Source organism: Serinus canaria, chromosome 4A, assembly GCF_022539315.1.
Source record: "Serinus canaria isolate serCan28SL12 chromosome 4A, serCan2020, whole genome shotgun sequence".
Taxonomy (NCBI): Eukaryota; Metazoa; Chordata; class Aves; order Passeriformes; family Fringillidae; genus Serinus; species Serinus canaria.
Window position 1 is genome coordinate 11,248,703 of NC_066318.1, and position 14,083 is coordinate 11,262,785.

At 41.1% G+C, this 14,083-nt stretch overlaps 1 protein-coding gene across 5 annotated transcripts in view; it reads left to right on the top strand.

Moving 5' to 3' along the window:
- Positions 1 to 14,083, top strand: part of COL4A5 (collagen type IV alpha 5 chain) — a 74,047-nt gene that overhangs the window by 38,484 nt on the left and 21,480 nt on the right. For 4 of the 5 annotated variants that reach the window (XM_050974444.1, XM_050974441.1, XM_050974442.1 and 1 more), the window contains 15 exons: positions 334 to 466; positions 1,101 to 1,274; positions 2,106 to 2,189; positions 3,390 to 3,482; positions 4,072 to 4,142; positions 4,356 to 4,547; positions 4,992 to 5,160; positions 5,826 to 5,918; positions 6,012 to 6,116; positions 6,658 to 6,755; positions 7,015 to 7,165; positions 7,807 to 7,920; positions 11,151 to 11,318; positions 12,176 to 12,265; positions 13,032 to 13,181. In XM_050974444.1, coding sequence (XP_050830401.1) covers positions 334 to 466; positions 1,101 to 1,274; positions 2,106 to 2,189; positions 3,390 to 3,482; positions 4,072 to 4,142; positions 4,356 to 4,547; positions 4,992 to 5,160; positions 5,826 to 5,918; positions 6,012 to 6,116; positions 6,658 to 6,755; positions 7,015 to 7,165; positions 7,807 to 7,920; positions 11,151 to 11,318; positions 12,176 to 12,265; positions 13,032 to 13,181 — 1,885 coding nt within the window. The remainder of the gene's footprint in view (positions 1 to 333; positions 467 to 1,100; positions 1,275 to 2,105; positions 2,190 to 3,389; positions 3,483 to 4,071; positions 4,143 to 4,355; positions 4,548 to 4,991; positions 5,161 to 5,825; positions 5,919 to 6,011; positions 6,117 to 6,657; positions 6,756 to 7,014; positions 7,166 to 7,806; positions 7,921 to 11,150; positions 11,319 to 12,175; positions 12,266 to 13,031; positions 13,182 to 14,083) is intronic. The other variant, XM_050974443.1, reaches the window with a different exon arrangement.

The window sequence follows — 14,083 nt, forward strand, 5'->3', positions numbered from 1 at the left end:
ACAGAAACAATGGTTTCCTTCTTTCAAGATCAGTTCTGTGCTCTGGGATTTGCTGGGTCACAAACACAGGCTAGACTATAACCTCAGACCAGCAGGACTGAGTCAGCCTCACTGAAGCCTGTTGTAACTATGTTGGCTTGGCAGGCAAACAGCTTCCTATTGGGGAGTGCTCTTTACTGGAATTTTCCCTGGTAATTCAGTGGAGTGGGGAAAGCATCCTGTCATTGGCATAAGGTTCAAAGTATGTTGAAATTTCCCTCCCTCACATCTCTTTACGATTCCAATGACTCTTTTCTTGGCAATTAGCTTCACATGAGCATGTAATACTTACAGGTTGTTCCGAGACCAGGTATTGATGCAACAGTGGGACCAAAAGGTAGCAAAGGATTGCCAGGACTTCCAGGAGCCAAAGGGGATCGTGGATTCTCTGGTAGGCCAGGCCCACCTGGCTTGCCAGGATCTCCAGGTAGGAGGGCAAGCTTTAAATAAAGTTGTATGCTCAAACATATGATTGTGTAAAGGCTGTGAAGCCAATTACCCAATCCTTTTAACAGAAGGCAGAATATTTAGAACTACCTTTGAGCTTGAGGGGTACTCTTGAACTTCTGGGGATAATGTGAGGAATTCAGAGCATTCATTGCCCTTGCTGTGGTGAACTGGGGGTGCTAATCAGATACTAGCTTTATGCTCCTAGGGGTAATCTATCTCATATCACTCATCTATAATTAATATACGTTGTCCATTGCATTACACAGAAAGTTCTGTGTACCACATGTCTGGTAGGAGATGATCTGAGTCTGCAGTGGGAGTGAGCAGTGACACCTGTATGTGCATTGTATATGCACAGAGAGGAACATAATGACTCTAATGATACAGCTTATCATTAGATAAGGGGTTTTTTTCTCATCAATACGTCTTTCATTAGTCCTGTTTTTTGTTTGTTTTGGGTTTTTTTTCCAATCATAAACTTAGTTGTTGAGTTTCAGGTCAATTTTTCAAACAAACATCTCCAAAAATGTGAAATGTGTATCATTGTCATCCTTGCAAAAATGTGATGTAAACCATTAAGCTAGCAAGGAACTAATTCGTTCCTGTCTTAGGGATCACTACTGTTGGACCTCCTGGCCCACCTGGCTTGCCTGGTGAGAGAGGACAGAAGGGAGATCCAGGTTTACCTGGGGTTTCTATTCCTGGGCAACCAGGAGTTGAGGGACCACAAGGACCGCCAGGACCACCAGGTCCCCCAGGGCCACCTGCACCATCTGTTGCTCCTGGTAAGTGATGATCACATAAACAGCAAGTAGAAGAGACTAAACAGCTTTGACATTTGTTTAGGTTTGGGTTTCTGTGGTTTGTTTCTTTGGGTTTTTTTAATTCCACCTCCAAAGATGTTGTTTATCAGCAGCTGAAGTCCATGAGATTCGATTGCTATAGGTTCTCCAAATTGCTCCCATTGCAAATCAAGACATCTGTAGGAGAACCTTAGGCTTAAGAACAGGTACAGAATTTGTTCCCTACTAAGAGCTGTGGTAGCAGGAGAGTCAAATGTATAACTTTTCACAGAATTCCAGTTCCATTTCTTAAATATTCTAGTGTGTAGACCACGTGAAATTAGCTTTGGAGTGGGCACTCTGGCTGAAAGCATTTAGCTCCTTTTTTTGTATATGTAGAGTAGGGAATGGCATGTGGAATATAAGAACTGGAAAGCTGTAGTGGAGAGTCTAGAGTTTATTGTGTAGATGGCACTGGCATCTGAAGTGCCCTTGCTCTGGTGATGATTCATAGGCATGTTTTTATGACATGAGGCTGAGCATCAGAATGAAGTGTAGAGATGGAAGTGTGTAGGCTGTGGGAAGCAGTGGGAGATGGTTGAGGTTGTAAAGAATTGAAGATTGTTGTGTAATATCACTGTTTCTTTTTGAGATTGAATTACTTGTGTGGGTTTTCACTAGTAGTCCTGTCTGAATTGCCAAAGTGTTTGGTCTGTGATTATGGTGGGTGTATTAGAATCACCATACAAATACATTTTTGTACTGAATACATGTATTTGGTGCTGCTGTCAGTCTAACACAAATAGAATTAAAACCTCTCCTGGTTTTCCTTAGGTGAAGGGTTATGTGAGCAAGGGCCACCAGGTCCTCCAGGAATTCCAGGACAACAAGGTTTTACAGGGGAGCGAGGCCAAAAAGGTGCAGTGTCATGGCTATATTTTCTATTTTTCTCCTTTTTTTGAAGCTTGGTAAATAATGTAAAGCCTGCATTTAATAATAATTAACAGTGCCCCTTCCCAGAAGGGTTAAGTGCAGATATTTTATGTCTCTGTGTAAGGAAGCTGTTTGCTTTGAGGGTAGGATACTCCTTCTCACCTAATGTTAAAGCACAGGAGTCTGAGTGACTGAGGGTATAACCAATAATGATCTTGAATAAAGTAAAATGGAACCTGAGGTTTATGAGTATCTCTCAGGCAGATAGAAACTGTGTGCTTTGTAACAGCACTGGCCAAGTCTGTGTGAAAATGTTTTATAGTTCATTAATAAATTTGGCATTTTTTATGGAAAGCAGCATTAAAGTTATGAATACAAAACTCCTAATTTGAGGTGGTCAGTCTGCAGTGAGTTTGTTTGTTTGCTAAGCAAAAGAAAGTCATATTTAATATATATATTTGTTTCCAAAAAGACAACCTTGCAATGAGGATGCTGATATGGGTAAGTGAGAATCTTTTCCTAGCCCAAACATGGACATCATAAATGATTTTACACATCTCACTTAATTTTTTACTCACTTCAAAGAAAAATATTTTTTGTCGTGGAGATTGTAAAGATTAACTAATTAACCTAAATGAAATGCTCAAATATTTCACTGATGAATGTCACCTAAGTCTGTATGTGAAGGAAATTCCTTAGCTTCTTGAAACAAATCTTTTTTTTCCTCATCAAATATTTTTAGTCTATTTTCAAATCAATGAAACATTCCCAATATTTATTTTGCACTCTTGGAGTTTAAGTTTGGGATTTTGATATATGTGGTTATAGCTGTAGTTAGAAGAGTCAAGTACCTACTTTAAAAGGGGACACCTTTGCTGAGTAAAGTCCATGGTTTTATTTTCTATTTCTGAAAGCCCTGCTTTTGTTTTAATTATTTTGCACTGTCATAAATAATTCCAGTCATATCTGATATTGGTTGTCTGACTTCTAGCCACCAAAAATCTTTAGTTTAACTTGCAGGGAGGGGGTATGCTTCTAATTTTAAGCAATAATTATTTAAAGTAGTCAATTTGAACCTGGTATTATAGATCAGTAGCAAGAAAACAGTTGCTGTTTTGCTGAATTCTTTTAATATTTTCTAAAATCAGGTGCTCAAGTACACTTTTTCAATGCAAATCTTTTCAGGTGACCGAGGAGACACGTGCTTCAACTGCATAGGAACTGGAGTAACTGGTCCTCCTGGGGAGAGGGGACCACCAGGACCTCCAGGTAGTCCAGGTAAGGCTGGAGTCTTCACTAGTTTGCTTAATATGTTCCATAAAGTCACTTTTTATCAGAGTTGTCTGGTTACAATGGTCACAACATATCTGTATATCATATACAAGTTCAAATGTGTATTTGTCAGCTCCAGTGCAGAGTTGGTGCATGTTGTGTTTTGCAGTTGGAAACAGACAAGATGGGTGTGTGTAAAACGAACACTCATTTGAAAATCTAGTGTTTGAGAAATATTTCTCTGTTCAAAGACAGCCTTGCAAGCATTCTGCATTTTGAAGGTTTAGGGTCTGCTGTAGATTTAACTGAGAGAGAAGAATCAACTTCTACTACTGCTATTCCTGGAATAATGGAGGAGCTGGAGCTTTTTAAAAGCATGGTGGTTTTTGACAGTACTGTTTCAGCTTAGAGTTGCAAATATGTTTCTGCTCAAATAAAATGAAGCTCTCAAAAAAAAAAAAAAAAAAAAACAAAAAACTCCAGAGTAAACTTTGTCTGGTTTTAAAAAAACGTAGCTATTATCAATGAAACATAATGTTTGATATTGCAGCCTGTCCAGATTTGTGTTTCTTTTATGTTTTTCTGCACTACTCAGGTTCTCCTGGTTTTCCTGGACCAAAAGGTGAAAAGGGGCTTCCTGGATTAACTGGCCTTGTAGGGCCACCAGTAAGTGGTGGTGTTATGTTCTGGTGGGGAAAATAGAGTCTCATTTGTCTTGCATGATAGGTAGATCTGTAAAGAATAGATTTAATATTTTGTTTAATATGTATTTTTTGTCTATAACTATCCTGAATACATGATTCATACATTGTTCCATACTCAAAGAGGGAGTGAAAGAAAAATTAAAATACCTTCTTCTTTCCTTTATTTCTTCCTCAGGGCTTCCCAGGCACCCCAGGTGCTCCTGGTAGACCTGGTCCTAAAGGAGACCCAGGAGATGTCCTGACTTCTCCAAGACTGAAAGGTGACAAAGGAGACCCCGGCTTCCCAGGACCTCCAGGTCTCCCTGGCATAGATGGCACTCCTGGACGAGATGGACTGCCAGGTTTGCCTGGCCCTAAGGGGGAACCTGTGAGTGCCATTTGAGGCCGTCTTTGACTGGATGCATGTTTTGAGAAGTCCTGCATGCATTTGACATAGTGCAGATAAGAGAACTGGCACAAATGCACTTTGTCTGTATGTGATAAGGCAGGAATTCTCTTCAGTAGATGCCAATCTAGTGATGATGCACTGAGGTGCCTCCTGAATCTGCCAGCGCTCTAGAAATAAGCTGAGGCTCCTCTTGGGCAGTGTCAGAGGGTCCCTTCTGCCATTGTCTACATTTCATCTATGTACTGGGAGGAACTAACTAGCCAGGTTTAGGCCTGCTCTCTACCATGTTAGCAAGATGTAGGCAGCTAATGAGAGCTGGAAGGAGGGAAACTGCCAGAGTGTTTCAAAGCAGAAGCCATGAAACATTTTACTCTTTTGATAGTAAATACATTATCTTTCCCATCATGCTCTTTCTATTTCCAGGGCAGTGTTGCATTCAAAGGAGAAATGGGTATTCCAGGTGACCCAGGGATACCAGGTCTTCCTGGAGAAAAAGGGCTTCCTGGACCTCCTGGTTTTGGTCCACAAGGCTCACCTGGTGAAAAGGGCATCCAAGGTGTATCTGGCCGTCCAGGGCCTCCTGGTGTCCCGGGTGAGTCGGTCTCTGTGTGCTGTTGAGCAAGGGCTGCAAAGCCAAACTTTGCCCCTTTTGCTCCAGGTAGTTCTCAGAACATAATGCTGCTTTTAAACTTTTCCTAGATGCTTTGTATGACCTGTTATTTGTGAGCTGCCTTACTGAGGGTCCTCACAGAACCAGAGGGAGGGCAGCATCTGTGCCATGTCACTTCAGGCACGTGCCTGACCTTCTGCTCTGACCTCCAGGGAAGTTTCGTCTTCCCCATTGACTGCAGTGGAAATGCACTGTAACTACCTTTGTGTGCTTGGCTATACTGCAGCTAAAACTGGTTGGGGGGGAAAAAAGGGGTTGCTTTGAACAAGTTTGCTTTTGTTACTTTCTTGTCAACTACACAGATCCTAATCAAGTTGTGCTGGTGTCAGCTATGGAAGTACTATTCACATGATGGTAGCTAGGATGAAGCTATTAAAAAATAACAGTTCAGAAAAGCTGTCTGAACATTGAACTGGGCTTCTGAGCCTCTAAGTGCTCTGTGGGGCTTGGGACTAGAGAACCTATTGAATATTGCTGATATCTGAGTTCTTTGTAAGCTTGGGATGGGACTGGCATTATTTCTGCTTAAAGAAAAACAGAAAATAAACTCCTACTGAGTGATTCACTTTTCTACTTTTTGTTTTTAGGTCCAAAAGGTGACCCTGGCCAGACTATTACAGAACCAGGAGTTCCTGGTCCCCCTGGTCCTCCAGGAAGAATTGGTGATCCAGGTCTTCCAGGTAAAGCAGCAGCTAGATACCCAGGGGACTCCAAGAGCTTTTTCTTCTGATTCTGGATAACTACGTTGATATTCTTTTTTTTTTTTTTTACAGGAGATCCTGGTCAGCCAGGTCAGCGTGGTTTACCTGGCATCCCAGGTGCAAAGGGAGAGCCAGGTATTCCTGGCATTGGACTTCCAGGTCCACCAGGCCCAAAGGGTATGTTTGCTGCCATGTTACTGTATTGTAATGGCTGGAAGAGGGGACTTCTTACTAGGGAGTGTATTTCTGTCTCTAATATCCTTTAAAAAATGTTTGTCCTAAAGCTATACATCTTTATAACAGTTTTAGAAATACCAGGAGAAAAAACTGCTGAGCTCTTATTGCTCTGTTCTCTGTCCTTCTCCTTCTCAGTAGCTTACATTTTTCAGTAAACCGATAGCACTTCAGTAAAACTTGGGGAAATGGGCTTGAATCAATAAATGATCTCCAAATGCTGCCTCAAGATGTTAATGTTTCTGATGTGAACTGCTTGTGATTTTTGTAAAAGCTCACAGCATAGGGAGTGCCCCCTCTGAGAGTCCCAGAGACCCTTTGTGGCAAAGACTGAATGCTCAGAAGTTCTCTCAGCTGAATGGGTACCCCTTCAGTGCTTGGGCTAGCACAGAACCTCTTTTCATGGGCTTTTAGGCTTGTCTGGAGGAGTTGTTATAATGCTCTTTGGTGTCCTTTCTGCTGCCCTAATCTTCCTGTCATGTAGGTTTCCCAGGGACTCCAGGCCCACCTGGAGCTCCAGGAACTCCAGGTCGCCCTGGGCTGGATGGACCTCCTGGACCACCTGGTTTCCCAGGAGAGAAGGTCTGTGTTTGTGTTTACTATTAAACTTCCCTTAGAGGTTTTTCTGTGTCACTGGGAAGATGATGAGGAGGATTTCACCTCTTGTTCTCAGCTTTTGATGGTGGGGAAGTAAAATATTTTACTTGACATTTTGAGTGAGGTAAAACAGAAATTGAACTCCAAGATGATGGCCATTTTTAATTTGTTACTTTTAACATTTTTAGGAGAGGCTAAACTTAGAAAATCCTATTTTAATTTTTTTTTAATTTATTTGTTATAGGGAGAGCGTGGATTTGGAGTTCCAGGACCACCTGGGCCCCCAGGCCCCCCAGGCATAAAAGGAGTTCAAGGACCTAAAGGTGATCCTGGCTTCCCAGGAAACCCTGGTCTCCCAGGCCGGGCAGGCTTTGATGGAACCCCAGGGCCCAAAGGTACTGAGAACTCTCCCCTGTTTTGTTCCCCTGTTGAACTTTTAAAAACTTAGCTGTGTTGGGAGGCATATGGCAGTTAAATACAAGCAGTGCTGCCTTTACAGCCATTACTTCAAAATCAATTTTTCCAAAGCAGACACACCTGTGTAAATGGAAGATTGTGTTTTCGAAAGGCAGCTAAAAATAAATCCCAATCTGTGGGTCAGTACCTGAAGCTCTGTATTCTAAAGACAAATAATGTTTTTATGGGAGTAAAACTTTATCAATAGAATAATTGTCATTTAGATGCACTGTGCTTCCACATGCACAGTTAGCAATTCATTTACCTCTGCTCTTGACCATGGTCTGTACTGGCCTGCCCAGCATGCCTGGTTTGCTAGAGAGCATCTTTTGAGTTTGATGTGGATGATGGTGCAATATATGTGTGTGTAGCCTAGAAACATAAAATTCATGCAGTTCATATTGAGTGAGGACAAATCTCTGGCCTTGGGAAATAGCCTCTGGAGTGTGTGTTTTTTTCTCTGTTAGATCAATGTTTGTTTGCTTGCAAGGATGAGATTTCAATGTGCACGGACTCTTCTGTGAAAGCAAATGTCTCTGAAATGAGTTCAGTATTTGACTAAACAAGAGTGTACTTCTAGGTGACCCTGGACCAAGTGGACCACCAGGACTTCCAGGCCCACCAGGCATCCCTGGCATTGGTGGTCAAGGTCCTCCTGGATCTCCAGGACCTCCAGGTCCTGTTGGCCCCCCAGGTAAAACTTAGACAAATGGTTCCCATAGGTTATTTCTAGCATATACAAGCAGGGACACAAAAGGCTGAAGGTCCAACTCACAGATAGACAATGATAATTAAGTTTGTCTCTGAAGGGAGTTTGGTTGCCTTTTGTCTAAAATGACTGGTGATTGATGAAGATATGAACTTGTTTCATCTCTGCACAGCAGGGTACATGTGCATGCATGTACATCATTCTATTCATAAAGTTTGTTCAGGGAAATTCCTTTTCCTTTTATTCAGTGAATGGGCTTGCTGTGCACCAACTCTTGATGTTGCAAAAATGTGGCAGTCACCACAGTGAGAACACTTCCTGTGGTCTTCAGCATGCCTTGCACCAAAGCCCTTCCAAACACATCCAGTTCCAGTATTGAATTCAATATTTAATTCTGCCATGCCTGTAAAATGCCTGTGTTGCATGTCTGAGCTACACTATTTGAACGTGTTTGTGTGTCAGCACTGGGCTTGTCATTGTTTGCAATGCATGCTGACAAAGTCATGGCCAGCTCTAGGACCGTGGATCATGGATTGGTTGGTCATATCCAGACTGTGAGCTGAGGTTCAGCAAAGGGCTGAACTTGAAGGTGGACAAGCACTTGAGTAAACAGACCAATGGAGTTTAAATTCTGCTTGCATGCAAAGTGTGGGTCAGGTTTAAATCTGTTCTTCCTGAGTGGGGCAAGGAGCATGTGGTCAGGGCACTAGCAAGCCTGGGATGTGCCCAGTGCTGGGGGCAGGGGACAGAACGGCTTGGGACAAGGCACACAGGGGTTCCCCGGGGCAGCAGCCCCAGCAGCTGTGCCTGGCTGCCTGTGCTGACTGTAGGGTCCTGAGCTGCACTGGAGACTAAACTGAAACACAGTTTTGGGGGGGCGGGGGCAGGGATGGATTAATGTGGGTTTGAATGTTTCATCCAATGCATGTTCTTTTGTCTTCCTGTAACATCTCTCTGGTGCTAGCCAAAGTTTTATTTCATGTGACCACCAATTTATTCTGCAAAATACCAATGTTGACAAATGCACAATGATTACTAGAGATGGATTTGAAGTGCCTCTATTTTCACTCTTCGTGTCTGTACTGACTAATCAGTGTAGCTGTTAACAGCATGGGACTCTGAAATCTGGTGCATGCTGCAAGGTTCTGCTTGAGAAATCCTTATTTCCTTTGGCACTGCTCTGTCTCTGTTCTGTGCAGTAGGCCTTACATTCCCTTCTCCCATCCCTCGTGTGTTTTATTAGGCTGTTTTGATTCTGATCCTTTATGCAGCATTAGTATCAAGTTTCTGGGACTCTTTTTCAGGTAATTTAGAAAATTCTTGGAAGGAAGCCTCGGTTCAGAATTTGCTTTCTCTGCATCACCATTTATTCAAGTAGTTTGCAATAGGTCAACATTTTTCCTTTTTTAAATATGTAACAAATTACTTTAGAATTTACTGTGTTGTCTATATAGTTCTAATTATGATGTGGTTACATTTTTGAGACCAGAAATAAGATTGGAATTAATTTATATTTGAAAAAATACCTTTACCATTCTAGGTATGGGGTTTGTCCTATATATTATGTTCTCTTTTTTTTTTTTCCTATTTGCTGATAGAAAGCCCTTGAACACAGAGCATGTGTATCCCCCGTCCATCATCTGGGACTGTGCTTTTTCTGTGCAAAATAGCCACTCCAGACACATGACACCAGAGTTTAAAGCAGTGATAAGCTGCTGCCAGAGGGGAACATGCTTAGAATTAAATAAATGCAATTCTGCAGTTTATGCCATCAAGAAAATTCCATCTACCTTTTCAGAGTGCAAAGAACACATGATGACATCACTCCTAAACTTGTTTCTTCAGCTGAGAGTGGGGTCACCATCACAGACTTGGAATTCTGCTGCCTTGGAGTTATTTATGAGGTTTTGGCATGGTGGTGTCAATTATCTCAGACTATGCCAGGGCATTCAGCATGCAGTATACCATCTGTGGTGTAACAATGTGTGCTTACATAATAGAACTAAAAGAATGGGGGGAAATATTGAAAGGTTTTTTTGTGTAGTAAGGAAGGAACATCTTTTGAAAATCCGTATTTGGAGGGATTTAACAGAATATGAGGCAAATAAATGAGAAGCTGGTTGATAGGAGGTATTCTGGTGTTTAGAAGGGGTACAAGCCAGTGTCTAGAAATTAGAATTTTGTAAGAAGCATATCAGAAAAAGCTTGTTCCCCACTTTTGTAGAGAATACAGACAAGGAGAGATGGGGAAAAAATTTAAAATGCACTCTCAGTATTTTAAAATACCTGTTTGTGGCTTCTGCATATAAGGATGGATACACTTTGAAAAAGATCTCCAAGTTTCCTTGCAGTCTGGTTTCTCTTAGCTGCATTAGCATTGAATTCTTTGTATTTAGATCTATTTTCAGTAACTTTAGATAGATTTTTTTTTTTGTCTTTGTTCTAATCTATATGTGCTTTATTTTGTTTCCTAACTTAATGACTATTACAACTGCTTACTGCTACCTGTCTCAACTTCCTGATGAGCTCTAACTCGTTGGCTTTTGAACCTCAGGTCCCCCAGGTACTGTGGTTTCTTTACCAAAGCCTTTTCTTAACTTGAGATTTATGAATTCTCCTTTTTGGTCAGCTACATTTCCAGGGTGAGCACCTTCACTGACTCTGTGCACTGGAGGGAAATGAGCCACCTGTTTGCTTCAGTGCCTGGAGCTCCAGGGACATTAGCATTGAACAATCTAAGCATATTTTGACAATAATTATTTTTCTTTTAGGGAAAATACAGTGCAGTGCAGAATTTTGTTAACCTTCAGAAATATTCAGCTGATGTTATGTTAGAACGTAGGAAAATTGAGTAATTCATGGAAATATGTGAATCTGAATACCTAATTTTAAAATACAAACTAGTCTAATAAATTTTTTTTTCTTTTAATAATTAGACTTAAAATGTTGTTGAAGAGAGTTTTTTCCTTTTGAGATTTGAATTACATTTGCTGCATCTTAGTAAACTTTTAGTCATGTTTCTTGTCTGGACAATATGGCCTTCTAACACTTGGAAGCCATTAAAAATAATTGGTTTTAGAAGAATTGCAGGATTTTCAGCAGTGTTAGGAATGGATTGCAACTAAAACTATTCCTACAGTACTATATCCAGACACACAGATCTCAGCCTTGCCTGACTTTTTGCTAAAAGCTTTTGTCTTAACCACATTGTCTAGGGCTGCAAGGCATTCCAGGGGAGAAAGGGGATCCAGGTCCTCCAGGCTTCGATATTCCTGGTCCTCCAGGTGACCAAGGAGCTCCAGGATATCCAGGACCCCCTGGATTACCAGGGCCTCAGGGTTCACCTGGGCCCCCTGGCAGGGATGGAGTACCTGGGTTTCCAGGTAAGTTCATGGATTTTACCTGTGGAGAAAGACCAGACTGCTGTTACAGGTGTTTATGCTTGGCCATGGCAGCTTAATGTGCTTAGGTGTTTATCCTACCTATTTAAAGTTGGATATATGTGACCGTTACACCTCATACTTGAAAAAAACCAAACATTGTAACAAGATTTGTTGCATTAAAATCCTTGTTACCTTTTCACTTCTCCCTGTAACTTGATTTAAATATTTCATACATTATACTTTTTCGTAACTTTCAGATATGGCTTTGATCATTATTGTTATGATACTTTTCTAATTTATTTTGTGATTTTTTTTCTAGTCACTGCTATAATTAAAAATATTAAAAAAATTAAAGAAAATCATGATAAATGCTACTTAGTTTGAAGTATTAATTTCCTTATTCTAAGTGTTGGGCTATTCAGTTAAGCTAGTCTGTTTTGGCCTTTGAAATAGAAATACTAAAAATTAATTTTGATAATCTCTTAGCAATACAAAAGATTCTAGGAATAGTGTATACTTAATTGTCTTCTTGCTTTTCACTCGAGTCAAGTTTGTTCCAACTAGTATTTGTGTTTCAAACCAGAGAACTGAACCTCTTGGAGATACAAACATGCTTTCTACCTTAGCAGAGTGTTGCAAATTTTATTCTCAGGACCTAACTGGAAAAATTGGCACAATTTTCAAGTGTCATTTTACCTGATGTTAATTTATACAATAAATGAGTGCTTGCAATTCCCTTAAAACCGGTATGTGTTGGTTAATAACTACCATAGAGATCCGGGGAAGCAAATTGAAGGTACCTGTTAGGTTTTGAGTCTCTGTTGAGAATGACAGTGTGGCTGGTTCAATGCTTTTAGGTGCCAAAGGTGAGATGGGTGTCATGGGAGCTCCTGGTCCTCCAGGGCCTCCAGGAACTCCTGGAAGAAATGGTCTGCCTGGCTTGAAAGGTAATGTTTGTTTTATTCACCCCTGAAAGGGACACAGAATGCTGTTTTCCCTCTCCTGTGTTGAAAGAGGTTTTGTAATACTAACATCTAGGTTTTAATTTCTGGGACCTGCCTAAGTTATTGTCTTGTGACAGTGCTGATGTTCAGAATTGCTTTGTATTTTTAAGCCATAGCATTCAGTCACTATTTAGTTGATGTCATGAATTGTTAGCTATTTTAGAAACATTTCCTTTGGATTGATGGCATTGAAGTAGGGCAATATTTCTGCAGTGTGTTTTGAAGTCTGCTTAAAACAGCAAAAAGAAGAAAATCAGTAGCTTAGGGTTATGGAGTCATCGAGAATTAGCTATATAGGTATCAGAGAGAGTTTCTTCTCTCTGCATTTTCCCAACCCCCTTGTTGGAGATGAATTTTGAACGAGTTTGGTAGAAGAAAACCCAGTTCACCTCTCCAGAACAAGATGGCTCTGAATCCAAAGGTGCCGTGGCTGTTGTGACCCCTTGGTGCTGGTAGCACATTCAGGCACAGCTGCCTCCTCTGCTGCCCAGAGCTGGTAGACACCCCTATGCACACCATTCCCTCAGCTTTGTTCCAGGGCTAAAGGTGCTGTGGAGCACCTTCCATAAACTGCCTGAATTCCACCTGGGTGAATTCCAGCCTCATGAAGAAATCATGGAATGCCTATGTAAGACAAAGCATGACAAATACATTAGCCTACCTTAAGGATTTTTTTTTTATTTCCTTTTGTTTGCTGTACCTTCTGTAGGTAATAGTGGATTACCTGGTCCACCAGGACCTCCTGGACCGGTGGGACAGAAAGGCATCAAAGGTGAAGCAGGTCTGCCAGGTCCACCAGGAACACTTGATCCCAAACAGCTGGGAGCAAAAGGAGAAAAAGGCGAGCCGGGTGTTCCAGGTAAGGAACTTTGCATGTGGGTATGAGGAGGTGCTTTGTCCTCTGCACATTGTAGTGAGTTGTGACTGAATCCATTACAATTCATTCATTCTTACAGAAAAAAATTAATTTGGAATATAGATGTGGTTTTAAAGGTCTTGTATTTAGGCTTTTTTAAAAGGGATTTTGGGACCAAGTTCCTCTTTATGATTAGTCTGCAGTGTCCTTGCTCATTAGCTGTTACTATTACTTGGCACATGGCAGTTTTATAATAGCACTAAGGTGCTTTCAGCAGGATTACAATTCACTCTTCTAGGAGTTATTCCTAAGCATGAGGGACTTTTTGTAGCTGCTGTCCTGCTGTCTTGAAGGTCCTTCAATCTTTGCTACTTAGGATGAAGTTGCTGAGGTCGTCTTCTCATGCACGACCTCTGTATTCTCCCTTTGGGTGTCTCTCTGTACCACCTATGAGCTGAATGTCATCTCTGTGTGTGTTTCTGCTTGGGAAGTTGGCAGCCTGGAAGTCTTTTTCAAGTCTGTTCTCTCATTCTTGCTGGCTTCTCCCTCCTCCCCCACCAAGGGTTCTGATGTCTCCTTTGAACTCTTAATTTAGTCTTGAGAAGAGTAAAAAATATTCTACCCTAGAGAGAGCTGGAATGCTTTTCCCTAATGTTGTCCCAGCCATTATTGTCCTAATTTACCTATTGTATTAATTTCTCACAAGCCTAGATAGGCTCCTGACACTTTTCTTTTCCTGTGGAAGGCAGATTTAACTATGTCAGCAGGGCAACACAAAGTTCTTATGAGATAACAGCTACATAGAATTCATAAAAATCTACTAAAACACCTGCATTGTTTTTTATAACATATTAGTCCCAAAGTGATTTTGGTGTAGCAATGTAATTTAACTTGTATATAAATAA